This window comes from Fringilla coelebs, assembly GCF_963513975.1.
Source record: "Fringilla coelebs genome assembly, chromosome: 2".
Classification (NCBI taxonomy): domain Eukaryota; kingdom Metazoa; phylum Chordata; class Aves; order Passeriformes; family Fringillidae; genus Fringilla; species Fringilla coelebs.
The window spans coordinates 32,672,827-32,692,637 of record NC_140029.1 but is presented as its reverse complement, the minus strand read 5'-3'; the positions used below and the strand labels follow the sequence as shown (position 1 = coordinate 32,692,637).

General features: G+C 41.7%; 1 protein-coding gene across 2 annotated transcripts in view; it reads left to right on the top strand.

Annotated features, from left to right (window-relative positions):
- Window positions 1-19,811, top strand: part of GABRB3 (gamma-aminobutyric acid type A receptor subunit beta3) — a gene marked incomplete at both ends in the record, with an annotated part of 192,537 nt that overhangs the window by 70,758 nt on the left and 101,968 nt on the right. The window contains 3 exons of one of the 2 annotated variants that reach the window (XM_084226416.1): window positions 2,943-2,990; window positions 10,122-10,213; window positions 10,369-10,436. In XM_084226416.1, the coding sequence (XP_084082542.1) occupies window positions 2,943-2,990; window positions 10,122-10,213; window positions 10,369-10,436 (208 nt within the window). Of the gene's footprint in view, window positions 1-2,942; window positions 2,991-9,870; window positions 9,951-10,121; window positions 10,214-10,368; window positions 10,437-19,811 lie in introns of those variants that run through there. The other variant, XM_084226415.1, reaches the window with a different exon arrangement.

Here is a 19,811-nt window from a genome sequence, read left to right as displayed (position 1 = left end):
AGCAGCCATACTGAAACCATATGCTCTCCATTTGATTTACCATCAACAACTGCCTGGCTGCACACAGAGCCTCTCTGCTTAATAGTGGCTCTAGGCAAGTGCATGCATAATATTCAAAGCAGTTTTGTTCTTTTATTAAAGTTGTGATAAGGAGGCAAAGCATTTTAATGGGAATAATCAATTATATAATGATATTCATATACAACAAAGTGCTTTTAATATAAGTACTTTTAATGTGCCGCTTTTGTGACAAGGGAATTACTTTTGTAATACTTTCAGAAGTATGTCTTCTGTTGGTGCCAGGCAGACAGAGACACACCAGGAGACTCCTGACCTCCATTTAGTCCTCATTCACAAGAAGGCATTTTTCAATGCAGGGGCCACATGATTTTACCACTCTGCTGAATAAGAGAATTTCAACATTAAGATGTGTCTACATTTTTTTGCAAGAGAAGAAAAAAATGGAATGCATTATCAGTCTGAATAAAAGCTGATTGTGAAACTTCAACACTTAAAAGATTAAATTTGATTCTTTCCTGTTTCATTTGCCTGATGGTTTGCTTTCCTGATCTCCTTTTGCCATTGTCATCTCTCTACCAATAAGGAAGCTAATTCCATTCTGCCATTGGCATTTTTGATGATGGATGTCAAAAGTTATAAACACAGAGTGGCCACACATGATGTTTGGCCCAGTTCTGAAAATTTTCACAAATCTATTAATGAAAGAAAACTCTATGGTATTCAAATTTCTTTTTATCTCATGGGTATGGATCTGTTTAGGCAATGACATGGAAACCAGCCACTTATTCCCTCTATGCTGTAGGTTTTCATTTAGAAGCGGTGCCCTCTTCCACCCATAGCTAATTTGCTGTCAAGTCCCATGCCAGTTGTCATGGTTACAAGTTGAGCTGTGTCTGTCTCCCAGGTGTCACTGGCTGTGTTTGGGAGCCTAGTCCTAAGGGATGATGAAGGCTAAGTTTGCTCCCTGACTCTCTGGACCCAGCCTCTGCAAATGCAGTGGATGCTCCAGTACCTTGCCGCGAGTTGCAATGTGCGCTTCAGGAAAGAGCCCAGCCATCTCCTTGTCTCAGCATTGACCACATGACTCTACCAACATGAGATCCCTAACTATAATCAGGAGATATATTTGGGTCAGAGTTCAGGATTCAGATGCTGCTTCTCTGCTGTTCCTCCCCTTCTCTCTCCTTTGCTGAGCTCAAGAAATTACCCAGTGGGGGTCACGGAGCAAGAGAGAGCTAAGAAGTGTGGAGAATAAATGAAACTGTACTTGAGAATATCCATCAAAGCCCAACAGAGCATGCCCAGGTGTGGTTGCAGGCATCCAGCACTATGATCTTTAAATCCAGAGCAATGTGGTTTGTGAATCTTGATGCTAGAACAATCAAAACAACATAAGATATTTTGCAATTTGGAGTAGGATTAATCTGAAGATTAGGCGTAGGTGTCTACACAAGACCTGGGTGTTCCCATTATGTCAACAGAAATCTAGTCAACTCAGTTAATGTAGCCTTTGCATAGAAAGCTGGGCATCCTTCTCTTGGGTGGAATATGACCTGAGAGTTTCAGCCCAGTTCCTCCCACACACAAGCATTCTGAGCCATTGGAATTCTCCAAGGTGTGCCCCTGGAACTCCAATTAACTCTCCAGTAGAGTGTGGGTGTCATGTAGGTCCTGCGGCGTAAACTGGCAACTCTCTGCAGTGTCTCAGGTACCTCAGGGCACCTTAAATGGACCAGATGTTGGCAGCCAATTTGAGGCCATCCCAGCAGCACCCACTGTGTTTTACACAGCTGGCTATTTCAGGGAGATCCAAGAAATGAGAGAGGCCCCACATCTCCTTACCCAATGCACAAGAGAGTTGAGCATGCACAAAACTCAGCTGTTAACGTCCTTTAGCCAGTGCATATTTAATGGAAAAGGCATAACCACTCCAGGAACAGGGACCAAACCCAGCATCTAACTTTCCCATGCAAGTGGAGCTTAATGCATCCAAACTCAGGATCATTTGCCCCATGCTTTCAGTTGCTTCTCTTTAACTTCTCTAAGCAGACAGGTAAAGTAATACACAGAGACATAAATCAGATTGTAAGATACAAATCAATACTTATTATGGAGTGCCTCTTAGATTCATCACGCCTTCTCAGAAACTACTTAGCTAAAACTTATATTTTATTGCTGATTCCAGCAAAGCCAACACATTTCAGACAACATTTCTTGCTCTCCCTCAAATCACTAGCACTATTTCAGAAGAGTACATTCTTTCCCACATGTTCAGAAAAAGTTCAACAAAAAAAGTTCAGGGAAAAAAACCCCTCTTTTTTATAGTTAAAGAATGCAAAATGTGTTTTGCAAAGTCATGTGGATTTCAACTGAAAAAAGATCAAAAATATAGACTCCAGCTTCAAATTTTCAATATGCTTTTTTATTTGAATCTCAATGTTTAATCATACCTAAAAGTATTCAAAATATCAGAGTTAAATTATTTACTCACATTGAGTACAGCGCATTAAATTTCATAGTATTTGTTTTGTTTTGTTTATTAAAAAAATAATGAAATAACTGAATTGGATAATGTTCATCTGGATCAATTGGAAAGCATTGCTGAAAATTATTCACGTAGCTCCATCAAAAACATATGTTTTCATTGTGTTTTTCACAAAAGCAGTTACTATTTTTTTCTTTTTTCATTTCTTGGCAACCGAGTCATGGATCTATAATTAAAAACCCACTTAGGCAATTTCCAAAGGATTATTACAATCTTGTCATGTGAGGGGTTGAACAAGTCAATTTATAGGTTATTTTTTTTCCCATTTCTAGATTCTACAATGATGGTCTGAAAACACTTAGAGCCATAAACAAGGGGTTTTGTTGGCCATGGACACAAGGCATGCAACTAATATGCTCTTTTTCTCTCTTTTTAGGAATGCAGTTGAAGAAAACAAAAAATTATATGCAATTTATGACACAAGGTGAGTTACTAAAATTATTTTAAGCATGTGAACATTATCTGTAATAGAATGTAAATCCTTCAAAATGTTAAGAAAATATTATTAACATTTTTTTCCAGAGCCACAAAGTAATCTTTAAGGCAAAATGAAAAATATTTTAACCCACCACACACAATTCTATATATACCTAATAATGACTTCCCCTAAAATATAGTGACTTCCCCCTCTGTGTACACGGCATATGACAAAGAAATACCATTACACAACCAGCTTAATTTACATGTTATTTCCCAGATGGAATATGGCCCACGATCCTGATCTGTGTATTATGAGCTTAACTGTGTCTGCTTCTGATGGCAGGGTTTGGGGAATGAGAGTGGAGGGCTAGCTGGCACAGCCTGGGGAAAAGAGGATGCATTTAGAGAGGCCAGCAGAGCCCTGGCAGTGGAAGGCTGGGGATGCAGCCTCTGCATAAGCACACCTCCTCATTCTGAAGCCTTTCCTTTCCCATCATCCTTCATGGACTGGTTCCTGTTAAGTGCACCCTCAGAGTAAGGAAAAAAGCATTTGTGTCCTTCTCAAAGGATAAGAGCAAGACATACATCAGATTTTCACTTTATTCTATCCACACTTTTTCTTTGTTACCCTGGATTTTCACTTCCTCAATTGTGTCTTGAAAATGAAAAAATTTCACTTCACTTCCTTCTCATTGCTTAACCTGTTTTATGTGGAAGCATTTGCACTTCCCTCCCCTTGGTCTTTTTTGAACTTGTCTTTCCTCTTTTCCTCTGTTAAAATTCAAAGGGACATTTGGATGAAAATGCCAGGAACCAACACCTTGGTGTTTTAGCTAGTCCTGATACAGATGCATCAGTTAGGACCCTGGCTTGATCTTCCTTTAAATATACATAATATTAAATATAAGCAATTCAAACAACTCATGCTTGTCTTCTTCGCTCTGTATAATCTCCTGCAAAAGGCAGCTGGGATCTTAACTTGGAATTCTGGCTGCTGTTAGTAAAAAATTGCATAACCAATAATTAACACAAATAAGGTTCATAAAGGCATTAATAAATAGGAAAACATAGATATATAGAGTATATCCCTCTGATATAGCCTTATAGAAAAAAGGTAACTGCTGCATACTGTTTTGTTAAGAATAATATGCTCCTGACAAAGGGATTTAGATGAATCCACTCGTGTTGAAACTTAACACAGAAGTCCTATATAAAATAGCACTTCCTCAGTGCTGCAGTAACAGTAAAAAATATTTAAAATGTTATAACTCAATTACTTATCTGTTTTTCTCAAAAGACTCTGTTTTTATCCAGACAAAGACATAAAAGAATAGCATTTCTAACGCACCATAGGCTTCTCTAATGTATTTGTGTTATCTCAGTGCATAATCATTAATCTTTATGATGAAAAAAGGTGAGCTATAAAGAGCCATGATTATTTCTTCCTCTGCCAAAGTGTCAATGGATTTTTATTTTGACATGTCTGACTCACTATGTGCATAATCCAGAGGTTTTGCCGCATAAGGAATGGAATGTTGCAGGAATACTCTTTTAAATTCATTCAGACAATTCAAATTATTGTTCTATGTTCTTGAATATGAAGAAAAAATACCCATCTGAAATTTAAACAGCTGTTCAAGACAATTTGGGTCAAACCTCTTATTAAAGGCAAATTTTCCCCATTACTCCTATGAATTAATAACTTATTCTTTATGTGGCCCACAGATCTCCACTACATCAGAACTGTTGACATAACACCATTAATATTTCTGTATAATTAAATGTAAACCAGCAAATTATGCAACCAAAGCAAATGCATTCATGCAATGCTGCTTTCAATCTGTCTGACAGAAATGGGGACAATGAGTATAAACTCACTGTCAGTTAAATGAACTGTTGAGCATTACCCAACAGCAAATATTGCACACAATTTTTGATAAATAGATATAGTAAATAAACATTATCTTGTTCTCCTCATATAGGATGTCCAACAATCACTGCTCATTATCTGAATGGGCAAAACATAGTGTAAAAACTGCCAAAGTGCAGAGTATTCTCTAAGCCCTAATGCTTCCCAGCATCTGCCTGTCACTCTAAAGCTCTGCTGCTGAGATACTGTAGGGAAGAAAATAAGAAAGTTGAGCTTTCTGAAGGAAATACTAATTTTCTGTTGTATAGTATTTTGACAAAAATTATCCTCAACTTTTGATTTCATAAAGTGAAAAAGAAGTCAGGTTTTGCAAAAAAAAAAAAAAAAAAAAAAAAAGAGTTGAAATTTTTCTTGTGTACTTTTTCCCAGCCAGTTTTATTAATTACACCTTCTCAGCAGGTTAAACCAGCAGGCTATTAAAATTGCTGCAAGGCAGTGTAGGTAAGCAGCAGCATGGGTCTCAGCCTAGTAAGATTAATGTCCTTTGTTCCTCAGAAGACAACATTTCAGCCATAACAGCAATTCTTCCCACTTACTTTTAGTTTCAGTCTCTCTCTCTCTCTTTTGTATCTCTGAACCCCTTGTGATTGCAGTTTGCATCAGGATAAGAGTGGATCTTTGTCAAAATCAGTTAAATGACAGACAAGCCAGAAAGAAAAATTAAAAAGAAAATATTTGATAAGTGATTCTGACCTCAGTCTCTAAGTGGAGTTAAGTCCATTTTGTCAGGTAAACCCCTAGCACCACTTTCCATTGCAGGAGTTCAGTGATGTATTGCATGCTGTGATCAAATACTTCTTCCCTGATTCCCAAGCCAGGCTTTCTCCTTCATCTGGTGACTGATAGTGGTAGTACTGCAAATGCATCAGTTGTGAGCAGACCTGGCCTCTTCTCTAGCCTTCCTGTCATTGCCTCCTCTGCTGTATCTCCATTAGTACTGACAATGATGAAGGAAACTGGAACTTGTTCCAAAATTTTGAGTCGCTTCTCATTCCAATCCCACTGCCTTCAACCATTTCTGTCCTTTGACAAGGGGTGAGTGTGCTCTGTTCCAGCTCCTTCTGAAATGAGATGATGGATGCAACTACATAGCATTTTACTGCAGACCAGGACTGTGCTTGCAAAGCGAATCACTTGATCATTCCCACTTACCGTGCTTTGTTTCACATCTCAGAGCAGTCTCAGAGTACATGAACATGACTCCTTTCAAACTGCTTTTGTAAGCAGAAAAATGCACCCCAGCAGCACATTGCTTAACTCCTAATGAGCATTTAGTCTAGTGACTAAAAAAAAAATCAAACTCAAAACAACAAATGTGTATGGCATGGATATCAGATCCTCAGCAATGAGTTTTGTCTGTACCCTCTGCTAACCCGGACTTAGTTGATGAATCCACTATAATCCAACTTCCCCCAAGGACTTCTTTCATGTGTAGGCTTGCTGGTTGTATTCTTCCACACTTATTTGCACTGGAGCAAGGACAGTCCTTTTGCTCCTTCACACATAATGCTCACCTTTGCAGTTTAGACTTAACCATTGTTGAAGTAGCCTTTACAATACTAGCAATGCTGACGAAGTAAAGAACACACGCTTGCTTACCTAATCGAAAAAAATTTGATCAGGAGCATAGATCTTAACTGTCCAGTGGCTCAGAGGCTGGAACACTCACCAAAGTTGTAGAAAATGTGATGAATTTTAGTCCCTGAGCTACAATGTTCAAAGTCTCATATTTTACAGGGATAGTTTTACTGGGACAGTAAGACAGTACGTTGAAAAAAGAGCAAGGAGAGAGAATGAGCAATGATGAAGGCACCTAAAGGGAGGAGAGAATTGGGTTTTGTTCCTTATACCACTGAACATTTATTTTACCCAGTAATTAATTCATGAATCTCTGGATTATTTATGAAATAAGAGTACTTCCCAGACAACAGCCAAACCACTAGGCCACAGAGTAATGTTAACTCCTTCCCTCTCCCCTACTTAACTATTTGCTGAAAAGTGGAACATTTCAAAAAACAAGTTTACCCTGAGATCCTGGACATTTCAAAAAACTAAAGTTTACCCTGAGATCCTGGAGTCTGGGCTTATCTCAGGAGACACATCCTTGGGATTTTCTTGGATGGACAATCTACAGGTTGTGACTGGATGCTTTGTTTTGCTTTAGTGAATAAAAGTGCCCAGATTCCTTCCAGGCATGCCTTGAAATAACCTGCTTGCCTTTTGAAAGGAGATGTTTGGGAGCCAAAATCCGGAAGCAAAGTCAGGATGTTGAATCCTGGGGCAGGACAAGGAATCTATTCCTATACCCATTTTTTCCTTCTTGGCCATATAAAATAGCTTCCCAAAAGCCTGGGCTTCCACTATTTCTTTTAATACTGTGCCTGGTGCAGGTCATTGCTGGGTCTCACCTCCAGTCCATTACCACAGAGGCTTATTTGTGAGACTTTCCTGCAGAGAAAACCCACAGTGTTACTTTAACTGCAAGTGCCATGTCACAGAGAAGTCAAGATGATTTTTACCTTTCATGAAATTCATTGATTGTTTATAGCTTTTAACCTCTTTCAGTTACTGCTAAGCCTAATTGAACCCAGAGTCCCAAGGAACAAAAGCTCCATAACCCTCCAAATACTTCCATGTTCCATCAGCTCCAGCCTAGATTATCTTTATGCTGTTCCCAAGTAAATGGTTGCTCTGTAAGATCAAGAAGACAAATACTTAAATGAAGTGTGATAAAATATGACAGACTCTACAGCACCGTTGATTCATTCCTACCTCAAGTATGTTTCCAAAGAACCAGGATAGCATATTAATCAGAAATAGTGCTCTCTAACTTTTTTTATTTCTGTTATAAAACTGACAATCTATTTATGAAAAGTTATTAGTGATTAAATGTGCTTTTAAACCACGTTAAACTCTTCATAGGAAATATTTTCTTTGGTGTTAATACTTTCTTTCAGAATTTAGGGGGACAGAATTGACTTAGTACCCTTTCCTACATTCACTCCCTCCGAAGACTTTGAAAGAACTGGTCTTCCATACTGGCCATCTATAGCATTAAAAAAAAACCATCAGGACCCAGGGCCTTTAAATTACTTACATAGTTACTTATTATTTGGCTTTTCATTTTTGAGCCCTTGAGTCATGTATGCTTCATGCCACAATTCTCAAGCTTTCATCATAACCCTAAGAAGGTTTTTAAATAAATGCTAAGATTTTCACTTACTTTATAATCATAGTAACTATGGCACTATTAAAAATCTAAATATTAACATGAAATCACAAGATTTGGCAACATTCAGTTTCTCTTACTCTTACATTTTCCTGCATTGCCTATAGAGCTTGATATTGTTTTTAAAACTGAGACCGCTCCATCTTTTATTTGGATCTCTATTATTAACTGTAACAGCAACAAGGTCAGGACAACGGATTGCACTTGTCTTTCTTTTCAATAATTTGCTGAGGAGAGAGGAAAAGCCGTCCATGTTTTCTCACCTGTACCTAACAGCATGGCATTACTCAATGTCCATCCTTTTCACAGCAGTTTCTATAAAGGAAGAGAATGTGTGGAAGGGAAAAAAGGTGTTAAGAGAAAAAGTACAAAAGAAAGAAAAAGCTTTTCTTTCTTGGCTACTGAAATGTTGTGCTTTGTCATGGGCCAGTGGCCATTGATTGCAATGTAACCAGAATCAGAAGCTGAACAAGGGCATGTCTGTACTTTCATAGAGCATGGTGAGGAGCTGGTGAGGTGGTGAGGAGCTGCCTCTGCAACCAAAGCCAATATCCCTAAGTCAACATTCTTCTGTTTCCATGCCAATAAGTCCCGCTGAAAGTACTAATTAGCATGGAAGAAGATTAAAAATAATAACAACTGTGCTGTCTTCCCCCAACCAATATTTTATACAAAGTTGAGAGCATCCAGAAGCTCACAGGAGACAACTCTTACCCTACACCTCTGGTACCAGTGCCATGTCCCTTCACTACTGTCCCGTTTGACAAGCCTGGCTACACGTTTTGAACCCAGCAGAGTTTCTGCCTGGCAAAGCAAGTCCATCTCGGTCCGTGCAGTTGGCAGTCCCGCAGGCACGGCTAAAGGGAGCCTCAGGCCCGGCACCCGTACATGCACACCACGTCCCTGGCCGCGGCAGAGTCAGCTTCAGGCCCTTGCAAGTCAAGGCAGGGCTCCCGGGCCAGCTCCTTCTCCCGCCCCAGCGGCTCACCCCGGGCATCGCTCCCAGGAGTCGCCACTGGCCAGGTGGGCACAGTCCCCCAAAACAGAGCGGCAGGCCGAGGGGCAGAGGCGGGCAGAAGCACGGCGTCGGGCAGCCCCTGCTCCCCCGGCTCCAGGGTGGCCCCTGCGGGCTGCCCCAGCCCCGCTGTCTCGCTCCTACCCCGGGGAGAAGGAGCCGGCTGCGGGGAGACCCCGCGGGGGCTGCCGGTGACCATCGCCGACTCCGGGCGGGTACCGCGGGGCCGGTGCCGTGCCGAGGTCGGGCGTGCCCCGAGGCGGTGCCCGGGAGCCACCGCCCCTCGCTGCCGGTCCCGGCCCCGCCAGCCCCGCTCCCCCGCCACCCCACCTCGGGCTCTCCGCCCGGAGGGACGGCGGCGCCCTCCCTCCGTCCCCTCCCCTCCCGGCTGGCGGGAAGGCGGCAGGGCGGGCGGCGGCGGGCGGAGGGGAGGCGGCTGGCCGGGCTCCGGCGGAGGGCAGCTTCCTCCGGGGCTCGGCGGCGTCCGGCCGCGGGGCGAGCGCAGCCGGGTGCGCGGGCGGCTCCCGCGGGCCGGGTGGTGGTGCCGGGGCAGGGGGTGGGGGATTTTTTGTTTTTGGGGGGGTGAGGGCGAGGTGGGGGGAGAACGGGGACTGTCGCCTCCGCCTCTTCCTCAGCAGCAGCCGGGGCAGCCGGATCGCGGCGGCGGCTGCTGCTGCTGCTGCTGCGCGAAGGGAGCCTGGAGCGGAGGGATGTGGGGCTTTGGGGGAGGCAGGATCTTCGGGATCTTCTCTGCTCCCGTCCTGGTGGCCGTGGTCTGCTGCGCCCAGAGGTAGGAGCCAGCGTGCCCCGGCGGCGGCGCGGGATGCGTTTCTCCAGGGGAACAAGCTGATGCGCTCCCCCCGCCCTCCCCCTCCCGCCCCGCTCCCGCCGTCGCCCCTGGCCCCCCGCACCCCGGCTTCTGCCTCTCCCGCCCGACACCCGCGTCTCTTTCTCCCCACAGTGTGAACGATCCCGGCAACATGTCCTTCGTGAAAGAAACCGTGGATAAATTGTTGAAGGGCTACGACATCCGCCTCCGGCCGGATTTCGGAGGTGAGTCGCCCTGCCAGGGCTCGCCGCCCGGCGATCTCCCCCTCCCCCGCAGCTGTCTCGGGTGCTGCCGCCGCTCCCGCACGGCGGGTCCGGCCACCCCGCCCGCGCTGCCGCGGCACTTCTCGCCGCCGGCTAAAGGTCTGCTCTGCTTGCAGGTCCGCCCGTGTGCGTGGGGATGAACATCGACATCGCCAGCATCGACATGGTTTCCGAAGTCAACATGGTGAGTAGCGGGCGAGCCGGGGCTGTCGCCCGGGTCACGGCCGCCCGTTTCCCGTCCCTCGTTTCTCACGAAGTCGCTGCTGTCTCGGCGGGCGGCGGCGGGGCTGCGCGGCGCTCCGAGCGCTGCCCTCTTCGCTTGAAAACTTTATTTCCCTGGAGACGCGCTTTCCTCCTTCCCCCCTTTTCCACTCTCACTGCCGGCGGCCGTCTCCGCGAGTGTGCCGGGCCGCCGGTTTGCACCAGCCCGCCTTCTCCTGCTGCCGTATCCCCGGGCGGCCGGAGCTCGCTGGGCTCCGCCGGCACCTGCCGCGGCCTCGCCGCCGGCGGGATGCGGGGCGGGATGCGGGGCGGGCTGGCGGCGGCCGGCGGACTAGATGGGGCCGGTGATGGATGGAGGGCCGCGGCTATCGGCATCTCCCTGCTTCTTGCGCGGTTCAGGGTGAAAAAACCGAGCAGCCCAGCTTGTCTGTGGGTAAACTCTGACATGTGCGAGTGCTTTAAGGCTTGTTGAGCACCCAGAGCCGGCGCGGTTGTGAATGGACTTGGGAGGAATAGTAGTCTAGTCTCGGAAAGTGATGCTGTGTGGGGATGTCGTGTTCACCGATGGACAGGGAGGTGTTTAGTGCTTTTCTGCGTTTTGAGCCTCTCGTCTGTATACCTTGATGATTCAATGTTAGAAGCTACAATTTCTGTTTCTTGTCCTAATCCTAAATCGGAAGTGGATTTTTACTGTTCCTCAGCACGTTACTCCTTCTCTCTGTGTCTCAGTTTTTTTTTCCTTGTATTCTTCCTTTTGCAAACCTCGTGTAGAAAGACCAGTCACTCTTCAATGCTGGAGTTACATTTATGGCATTAAAAATAATATGTATACGTTCGGAAGCTGAGCTCTCTCGTAGTACATACGACACTAACCCTGCACTACCTCTCCTTCAATGCACTGTTGCAGTGTTATATGCTGGTGTATCTTGTCTTGATACATGTTCCCTGTATTTTCAATAATCCTGCCACTGCTTTCACTCCCTCTACTTGAAATTCTGAGAGAGAAACTTTTGCTCTACTTCTCATCTTCTAAAAAACCTTTTTGACAGAGATACAGTTGCCTGTCTGCAGTTAAAAGTGTCACCAATGGCAGCCTTTCTACTCATTCAGGAGGGAAAAAAATGAGATAGTTCTTACAAGAGTTTGTCTTAAGCTTCATGCAGATTCAGGCAACTGCAGTGTCACCTCATGTATTTGACAGGCTTTTCTGTACCTGTAGGATTTCTTCTCAAGTGAAAGAAAATGGGAGCTGAATGAAAGCTTCTCTCTGAAGTGTAATTGAAAAATCTGACTTCACTATCCCCACTGCCACCTTCCCCACCTCTGGATATGTTCCAGTCTTAGGGAAGCATTACATGACTCATTAAATTAGTATATATAATACTGTGTATGTGAAGTGCCAGAGAGGCAATAAATATCAGAGAAAGGCATACTGAGATTGGAAAGAAAATGAGGAATGTATGCTGCTTTTTGTGTTTTTCTTTCTTTTTTCCTAGCTGCAGGAAAGCCTTTTAGGTTTAAATAACAACTTGTCCAACCCACTGTAGCAAGGGTCTAAAGAAAAGTAAGTAATTACACTGCTTCTTATGGTAGGCTGGGTAATCAGATGCTCAGTGATACAGGAGCTCCTCAAGAAGATGGTCAGTTTGTCCCCAAACTGTGTGTCAGTGTACCAAGTGCTTAAGTTACCAGCTGCCCCAGGAGTCAGTGCCCACTCTTGCCCATTAGTTGCCAGAGCAGCTGTAGAGAAGTGTCAGCTTTTTTTCTTTGCCCTCTCATGGAGCAACGCAAAATCTGAAAAACATCAATACAGATCTTGCAACAGAAAGAAATGATGTGTTTCTGAAGCAAGTTACTAGAGTACCTTTACTATAAAAACTGTAGTAGTTTACTTCAGGAAGAATGAGCAGGAAGGGCTTCTGATTAATGAACACCCTACTACAACCAGAATTTCAGCTAAGCTTGTCTCACATGCCAGGAAAAGAAGTCATCTCTGACTAGGCACAGCTATGTTCATGTACTACCTGAGTTGGTTACTTCACTTGTTTTAAGTAACTTCTTACTGGTCTGCAAGAATTCTTGAGTATCTATCAGTGAACAGCGAATAAGGATGAAGAGAAGGAGCTTTTCAAGATTACTCAAGTATTTATTCTAAGTAGTAATTTGGACAGGAGAAAAAGGCCTAGTTAGTTTGAAGAACTGAGGCATAGCTGTTGAACTTCATTCTGATTGCCAACTAAACTTTTCAACTTTGGCATATTCTTTCATTTAATTCTAAACAGATATTGTGAGTGTTGACCTTTAGCCTCATCAACTATTGAAATGTGTTACAAGAATTTCTCTGTGTGAACTGTGGTAGTGTGGACATTAATTCCTTTGATTTAAATCTAGACACTGGTGTAACCTTTTATAAATTAGCTTGTTAAAATTCATCTCTGTATTAAAAATAAAATAACCAGAGATTTACCATTCTTCAATTTTATGGACATAAATAAAATGTTATTACAGCAAGTTTTATTATGCTACTTTCTAGGCAGCCTGTAATATTCCTTTCAGTGACATGATGACAGTTCTTTGTAACAGGAATTACAGCTTGTATCATGCTCTTTTCTATTCATAATAAAACTGTAGGTTTATATATAATATATTCCTCTATGAATCTTTATTTACTAGCTGTTTATTAAGCTTTCCAGCATTTTAAAAATTTATTTGTGCAGTTTTAGTCTTTCTGTTGAAAATCACTAGGAGTCCTTTGCCTATACATCCAGGGTACCTGTAGATATTTTTTAGAATAGACTTACTGATAGCCATGTACATCTTCCTTGGGTTATAGATGAAACAATTAACATTTCCCTTTATTTTTGATGCTGAAATGCTAGGCTGGATCAGGAGGACAGATGCAAGTATCAGGATTGCAGACCATCAACTTGTTTTACTGAAAAGTTGTAAATAAGCAGTTTCTGTTTGATTTCACAACATCTTGAAAATACTGAGTAGCATTAGTGAAATTGCAAACCTGTATGTTATAAAAATCACATGATTAGATATTTATACTTTAAGTTACATATATATGGTAGCAAGGGGGAATTAATGAAGTTGCATATAAGAAGTGCATTGCTCAGGGAAGGGCTGCAGTCTGTAAATTACCTGCACATGTGTCTATATCTATATGTCAGTGTGCTTTACTCCCCTGCTTAACCTGTACATTCTTCCCCATAATTATTTTCCTATTTCACAAATGATATGTGTAACTGGATGCTTAAGCACCTACCTATTTTTGTGCCTACCACCAATAATTGCATTTAAAACCACTATAAATTGTACAGAAATATAAATCTCCAAACAAAATACCCATCAATAAAAAATATACTGTAAGTCATCTTACAGCTTAAGAGTATGGAAGATTACTGTTGCCAGGTTTCAAGTATTTAGCCATAAATTTTATCATTTTTCATTATTCAGGTTGATTGTATTTTGGTTTTGCTGTGTTTTTAGGTGTTTTGCTCACATGACATGAATTGAAAAATAAATAGTTCTTGTGCTTTTACTAGTATGTCAGCCTATTTCCATTCCGACAAGTGACCTCAATTTGCAATTTTTTTAACAGTCTGATCCTTCTTGAATGTTTGGTCTGTGAATCAAATGTGTTAGTTCCAGGCATTCAATTTTCAAGCATCTAAATGCTTCTGTATCTTAGGAAGTTAAATAATCAATGCTTTGAATCTCCAAATAACCCCCTCTTTAAAGTCATCATTACAGCTGGAAGAGTAAAGTACTGTACTCTCATTTTACTATAATTTTAGAAGGTGTTTCATAGTTTATGGGAAATAATGCTATAAAGTGGATGGAGAAAACAAGGGTATTAGTGCAAAAAGGAACCTTTCTTCTTAGAGATAATGTTTTGCAGAGAATAGGAAATGGGCTACTGCTCTCAGAAGTGCTGCCTGCATTGTCTTTGTTTATAGAGAGGACTTCAGAGTTGTCCATCTAGGGTTTCTCAAAGGCTCTAATTTGTATAAAATTAAACCAGCAAAACCCAGGAAGCATCATTTGCTATATAGTCACCCTGCTGTTTTGAGAATACTGTAGTCAGAAAATTAGTTTGACATAAAGTCAGACCTTAAAACAGATGAGTTGTTGTTTCTGAAAAAGATGTCATCTATTCTATGCTGTCACTCTAAAAAAGATGTAATCTCTTCTATGCTAACACTGTAATTTTTATTTTTATGCACGTGCCTTTACAAAACTGCAAGTATGCATATGGACATCATTGGGTGCCTGCTGATTTTTAAAGCAATTTTGACATCTTTCTGACAAGCTGTTTTAGTTGCTGCCCTAAGGTTGACTGAAGTTACTACTCATTGAGACTAAATAGTGTCTATTTTCCTTGACAGGGATACACAAATAATTTTTTTAAGGTTAATTAATTCATACTTCACCTGAAGTTCTGAGGGCTCAGAACGTCATGCTTCTCTTAATGAAATCTGTCACATCTTACTTTTTATGATGAAAAAATTGGTGGATTCCAGTTATGTAAATTGAGATTTTTAGCATTAGATGTCTAAGTGAGAGCTGGATCACTAAACTCTGCAAGTGCAGTTAATGGAGATCTAGAACAGGATGTGGATGCTTGGGCAAAGGTGCTTACTGTCATTTTGGTTTCACAGTCTCATACTTGTCCTCCTGTTTCCTGTCCAGGTTGGTGCAGATCTCCTGCAAATCCTCTGCCATGTCTCTGTGCCCAGGTTTTAGACACAGCACCAGCTCCTGAAATTTAAACAACTGAGTCTTGTTCTTGTCAATACAGGTGAAGCAAGCAAGAGAGCTTAAAATAAAAAAGGCAATGTAATAGTGCTTCTTAGATATTTTAGGCGTCTCAAGGTGTTTTGTTTGGACTCCAGCTGCCTCTCTAGAACTTAAGTGAACCTGCATAGATCCTTTGCAGTACCTGCCAGCCCTAGACAGGGGTCCTGCATAATCCAGGCATCCAAAATGGCACCAGACACCTTTGCTGAGGTAGCTGAATTGTTCCTTAGATGTACAGCCAAAGCCTATCCTCCAGGCTCCCTCTGGAATCAGAAAAAGGAGACAGTCACTAATTTACAACAGATATCTTAGATGTCTGTGTGGTTGTTATTTTTAAAATTGAAGGGTTAATATTTCTGGAAGGTGTCCTTGTTTCCTGAATGGCTATGGAGAGAGCCAAGGCAACTTGGTTCATTTTTCAGTACACACAGTGAAATGTAACCTGTGGTTCCAACCGGAAATGTACCTTATATTTCCTGCCATAAACAGATATTTCCTAAATATTTTGCAGGCAGAATCTGGATATTACCTCCTGCAGGAAATCATGACCAAGTTTTGACAAACTTTGCTTTGAATATTCAGATGGAGAAATTAAAGGAGTTGTTCTGATACAATGGTTACATAATCATATTGCAAACACATGTTTTCTAGCTAGAAAAAGATCCATGTGTGCAGTGCCTAATACTAGTTCACAAATCACAGGAGTATAAAACAGAATATGTAACTTTATCATCTGATTTTGCTTTTTTATAATTTAATGTATTTAGGGAGAATAGTAGATCGTACTGTGGTTGAAAGACCACATAGATAATTTTGCATATATGTGTGTATATGTTTGATATATATATACATACATACATGTATTTGATAGATAATATGGGGGGGGGGGGAAAGGAAGCAGAAAGAAGTAGTGCCCAAGCAGGGCAGGATCTCCTGAGGCCAGCCCTACAAAGAGTGCTGTCAGTGTGCTGGTGATGAGCCAGCATCCATCCACTACCAGAGGGGTGCAGCAGCAGGCACTGATCCTGGAGGATAGTCCATCTTACAGGTCACCTGCTCTCTAGTTACCAGCTGGCCACAAGATCACCCATCCTCTGCCTTGTCTCCCTCTGTTTTTCTTCCTCAGACCAGTACCTATGAACTCCCCCAGCCTGCCTCACTTTCTCTCTCTCTCCATCTCTGTCATGTTTCATAGTTCTTATTGACAGAGAGAGAAAGAAGTGCTTGTAACAAATGGATAGGGAAATGAATCCTGTTTGTCCAGGGGAATTGATGACAGGCTTCTGCTTATCTGCAGTGGAAAGCAGCTACCCTGAAGGGGAAGGAATACCTCCTCATCCAGAGACAGGGAGGTAGTGAATGTTGCTGGCAGGTGCCAATAGACTATTTAAAAATCAGCTCCAGCTGCCAGCGTTGAATCAGCCAGACTTGGATGATGAAATAGATGTGATCTGTGATGACATCAATCTGGAATAATTGCAAGTATTCCATGGACAAAAAAGGATTCAAAATAATGTTTACAAACTAGAGAAATAGCCCAAATAAAGAGGGAGCAAGCATGAAGTGCTGTATTATATAAGGAATGATGAATCCATTATTTAAAATGATAAAGATTTGGCTAAACAGTAGGACACTAAAAAAAAAGTCTTATTGGACCAAAATCTAAAGCAAGTGAAAAAGTCACAGGTGCAGTATAATTGAAGAAAGACACATCTTACCTTGGGGTACATAAATAGAAGTGTCATTCACAAGACACAGAGTTTGCTTTGTCATTAGTTAAGCCTGAGCAAGAATGCTGTGTCCGGTGTTTTCCTCATTGGCTTTCAGGGAAATGGAAAGAAGCAGGAGGTGTAAGGAACAGAAAAAAAAGGTTTCTCATTAAAATAATTACAAAAAGGGCATATGCAGTGATGTTGTAGTAAATGGGTTTGTATAACACTGAAAGATAGGATGGGGAGAAGAAATAAAAGTTCTCAATAAGTAGGATGCTGGCACTGAGAGAATGATCATCAGTTGATCTTTTGAACCAATTGAGGTAAAACCTGAAGAAATTAGGGAATTGATTTCAAATTGGTTTTTATGTAACTGCATTTTTTGTAGCATCTCCTTTTTTTTTAAGTTTTCAAGAAGGGATTTCATTAATACCTCTTCCAGTGGTGTTGCTCTTGCCTTTGGGGAGGCTGGGCTAGCTGATGCTTTGAGCTGTTTTCCAGCACTCTATTTCTGTGAATCTCTGCTCTGATTTCATTATTATTTCTGTCAGTGCTCACAAGTGTGTCTTGGTGTGGTTTCAGCTGCTCCTGCTGGTATCATGCTGATGCCTCAGAAGATGAGAAGTTTCCCATAGGACATTTGTAAATAAATGCCAGTGCCATAAGTATATGCCTTGCCAGCTGAGATGTCATTGGTCACCAACATCATATATAAATCTTTATTGTGTTCTTAATACCTTTGCATCCACTGCACCAGGTGTCACATGTATGTTCTTTCAAATATACATAGTAGCCATTGAAAAATGTTATGAAGCTGCAAGGTCAGGACTTCTGTGCATGTAATCATTATATATTTTTACTTCTGCTGAAAGACTTTTATCATGCCCAGGTAATGAAGAAGTGCACTAATTTAAGTGAACAGGAATGGAAAATTGACAGAAACTTTATGAATTTTTACCTACTCTATACCTAGCAATTTTTTTCATCCCTTGAAGACAGAAAGAAAAGAGATAAAGGAAAGAGGGATATTTATATGAAGATCTTTTTAAGTGAACTGAATTTTTATTTAGATAGTTTAATGTCTTTAGTGATACAGAAAGCTTAGCAATTTGATAAAGGCACGGCAGGCTATGTCATGCTTGGCAGAAGACAAGAGGCAAACGTAGAATCTTCCATGACACAACTGCCACAATAGTCCTCAGTGCCAAATGTCCTGACTCTGCCACTTGCTGGTGGTGGATACTTGGGGAGGAGACCGATAGACAAGTTACTACTTCTCTAGGTTACTTTTACCATGTCCAGTGATTTGTAACTTGAAGAGAGTACCTTTTGTTTAGGTGGCACCAGAGCACTGGGATGATTTAGTAAAAATCCACTTTTCCCCACTTTTTCTTTTAATAAAGATATGATTCTATAAAGAATTTAAACTTGGGTAGTATCAAGTGCAATCCATCAATACTGAAGGATAATAAAAAACTTTCAGTGGAAGAGGCTGAATAATATTAAGCTACCATTAGGGGTTTTAGCTTATCCAGGACAAAATTTCTTTTTTTCTCTCCTGTGACATGGAGTCATAAAAAATAGCTGGAAGAAGAATAATTTCAAAGTGATGGTTTATTTAATATTTGTAATTGAATGTCACAGTTCCTCATAACTACAGATATTGCAAGGAAAAAAATCCCCAAGTCTGGGCATGTCTAATTCATTATTCACTATTACAGATTTGAACCGATAACTTTGGCAAAATAATTTGTTCTCTCAGCAGTTAGGAGCTGGTTACAGGTCGCTGTGATAATGTAATCTGCAATATGAATGTAATATTGCACGCAGCAGAGAGGGAAGATAAAACAGCTGTGCTGGGAGGTCTGCAGTTACACTGGATAATTGGCAGTTCAATAGCAGTTAATGACTTTTTCTTAATACTAATATGAATGTTGAATTTTCATTAGTTCATGGGTATGTCTCCATGGCACAATACAGCACTCTGCAGAGATGCCAGAGGTACCTCTGGTGCAGCTAGTAGAATTTCTGGATGCTGTGAGGTTATGTCAACATGGAGCTCTGTACAGAGTGGTTGTACCAGGGGGAGTTAGGTCTCAGAATAAGACTTGTCTCACAAGCTTTAAATAGGTTATCTGGTGTATGATCAGCCTCCAGCCAGAGCTGATTGATCATCAGAGTGCCCTTTAACAGAGAGGAGCACTTCCATAAGGGAGTATTTTTTGTTCTAAAACAGGTATTTAAGACAAGGATGGCTGGCCCTCCTGAGGTACCTATCTGGAGGTATAGTAGGGTAATGGGACAGAGAAGACAATGAGAGGAGTTGACTGACTTAGGATAGATGCTTTTTTCCAGTTAATGTTGGAATGAATTCCACCTGTTGCTCCTTCTTAACCTGCCTTTTTGAAGAAAATTAGAAGACAGCCCTGAACTGGTACAAAGCTGAGCTTTAGTTGACTAAGTAGTATTAGCCAGTAGGTCAATGCCCTGCATGTGAATTCTGTGCACAGTGCAAACTGCAGAGAGTTTTTCATATAGATTTTGTGCGAATTCTGAATCAAAATACATGTAGGACAGACATGCTTTGAAAGTAAGCTCAAATCCATGTGATTAAAAATAGGTCATCCCTTGTTCTTTGAATTGAGATACAAGATAGCCCCACTGTCTTACTCTGCTGGCCTGTTAACCCTAAAGTCACTTGAAAGGAAGAGCTTCATTCCCAAAACTATGTCTTGTTCACATGAGGGATATTTTACAGTTTCCCATTCTGGTTGTTACTTACCCATCAGGGCTTTAGCATGTGAGCTCCTTGCTTAGCT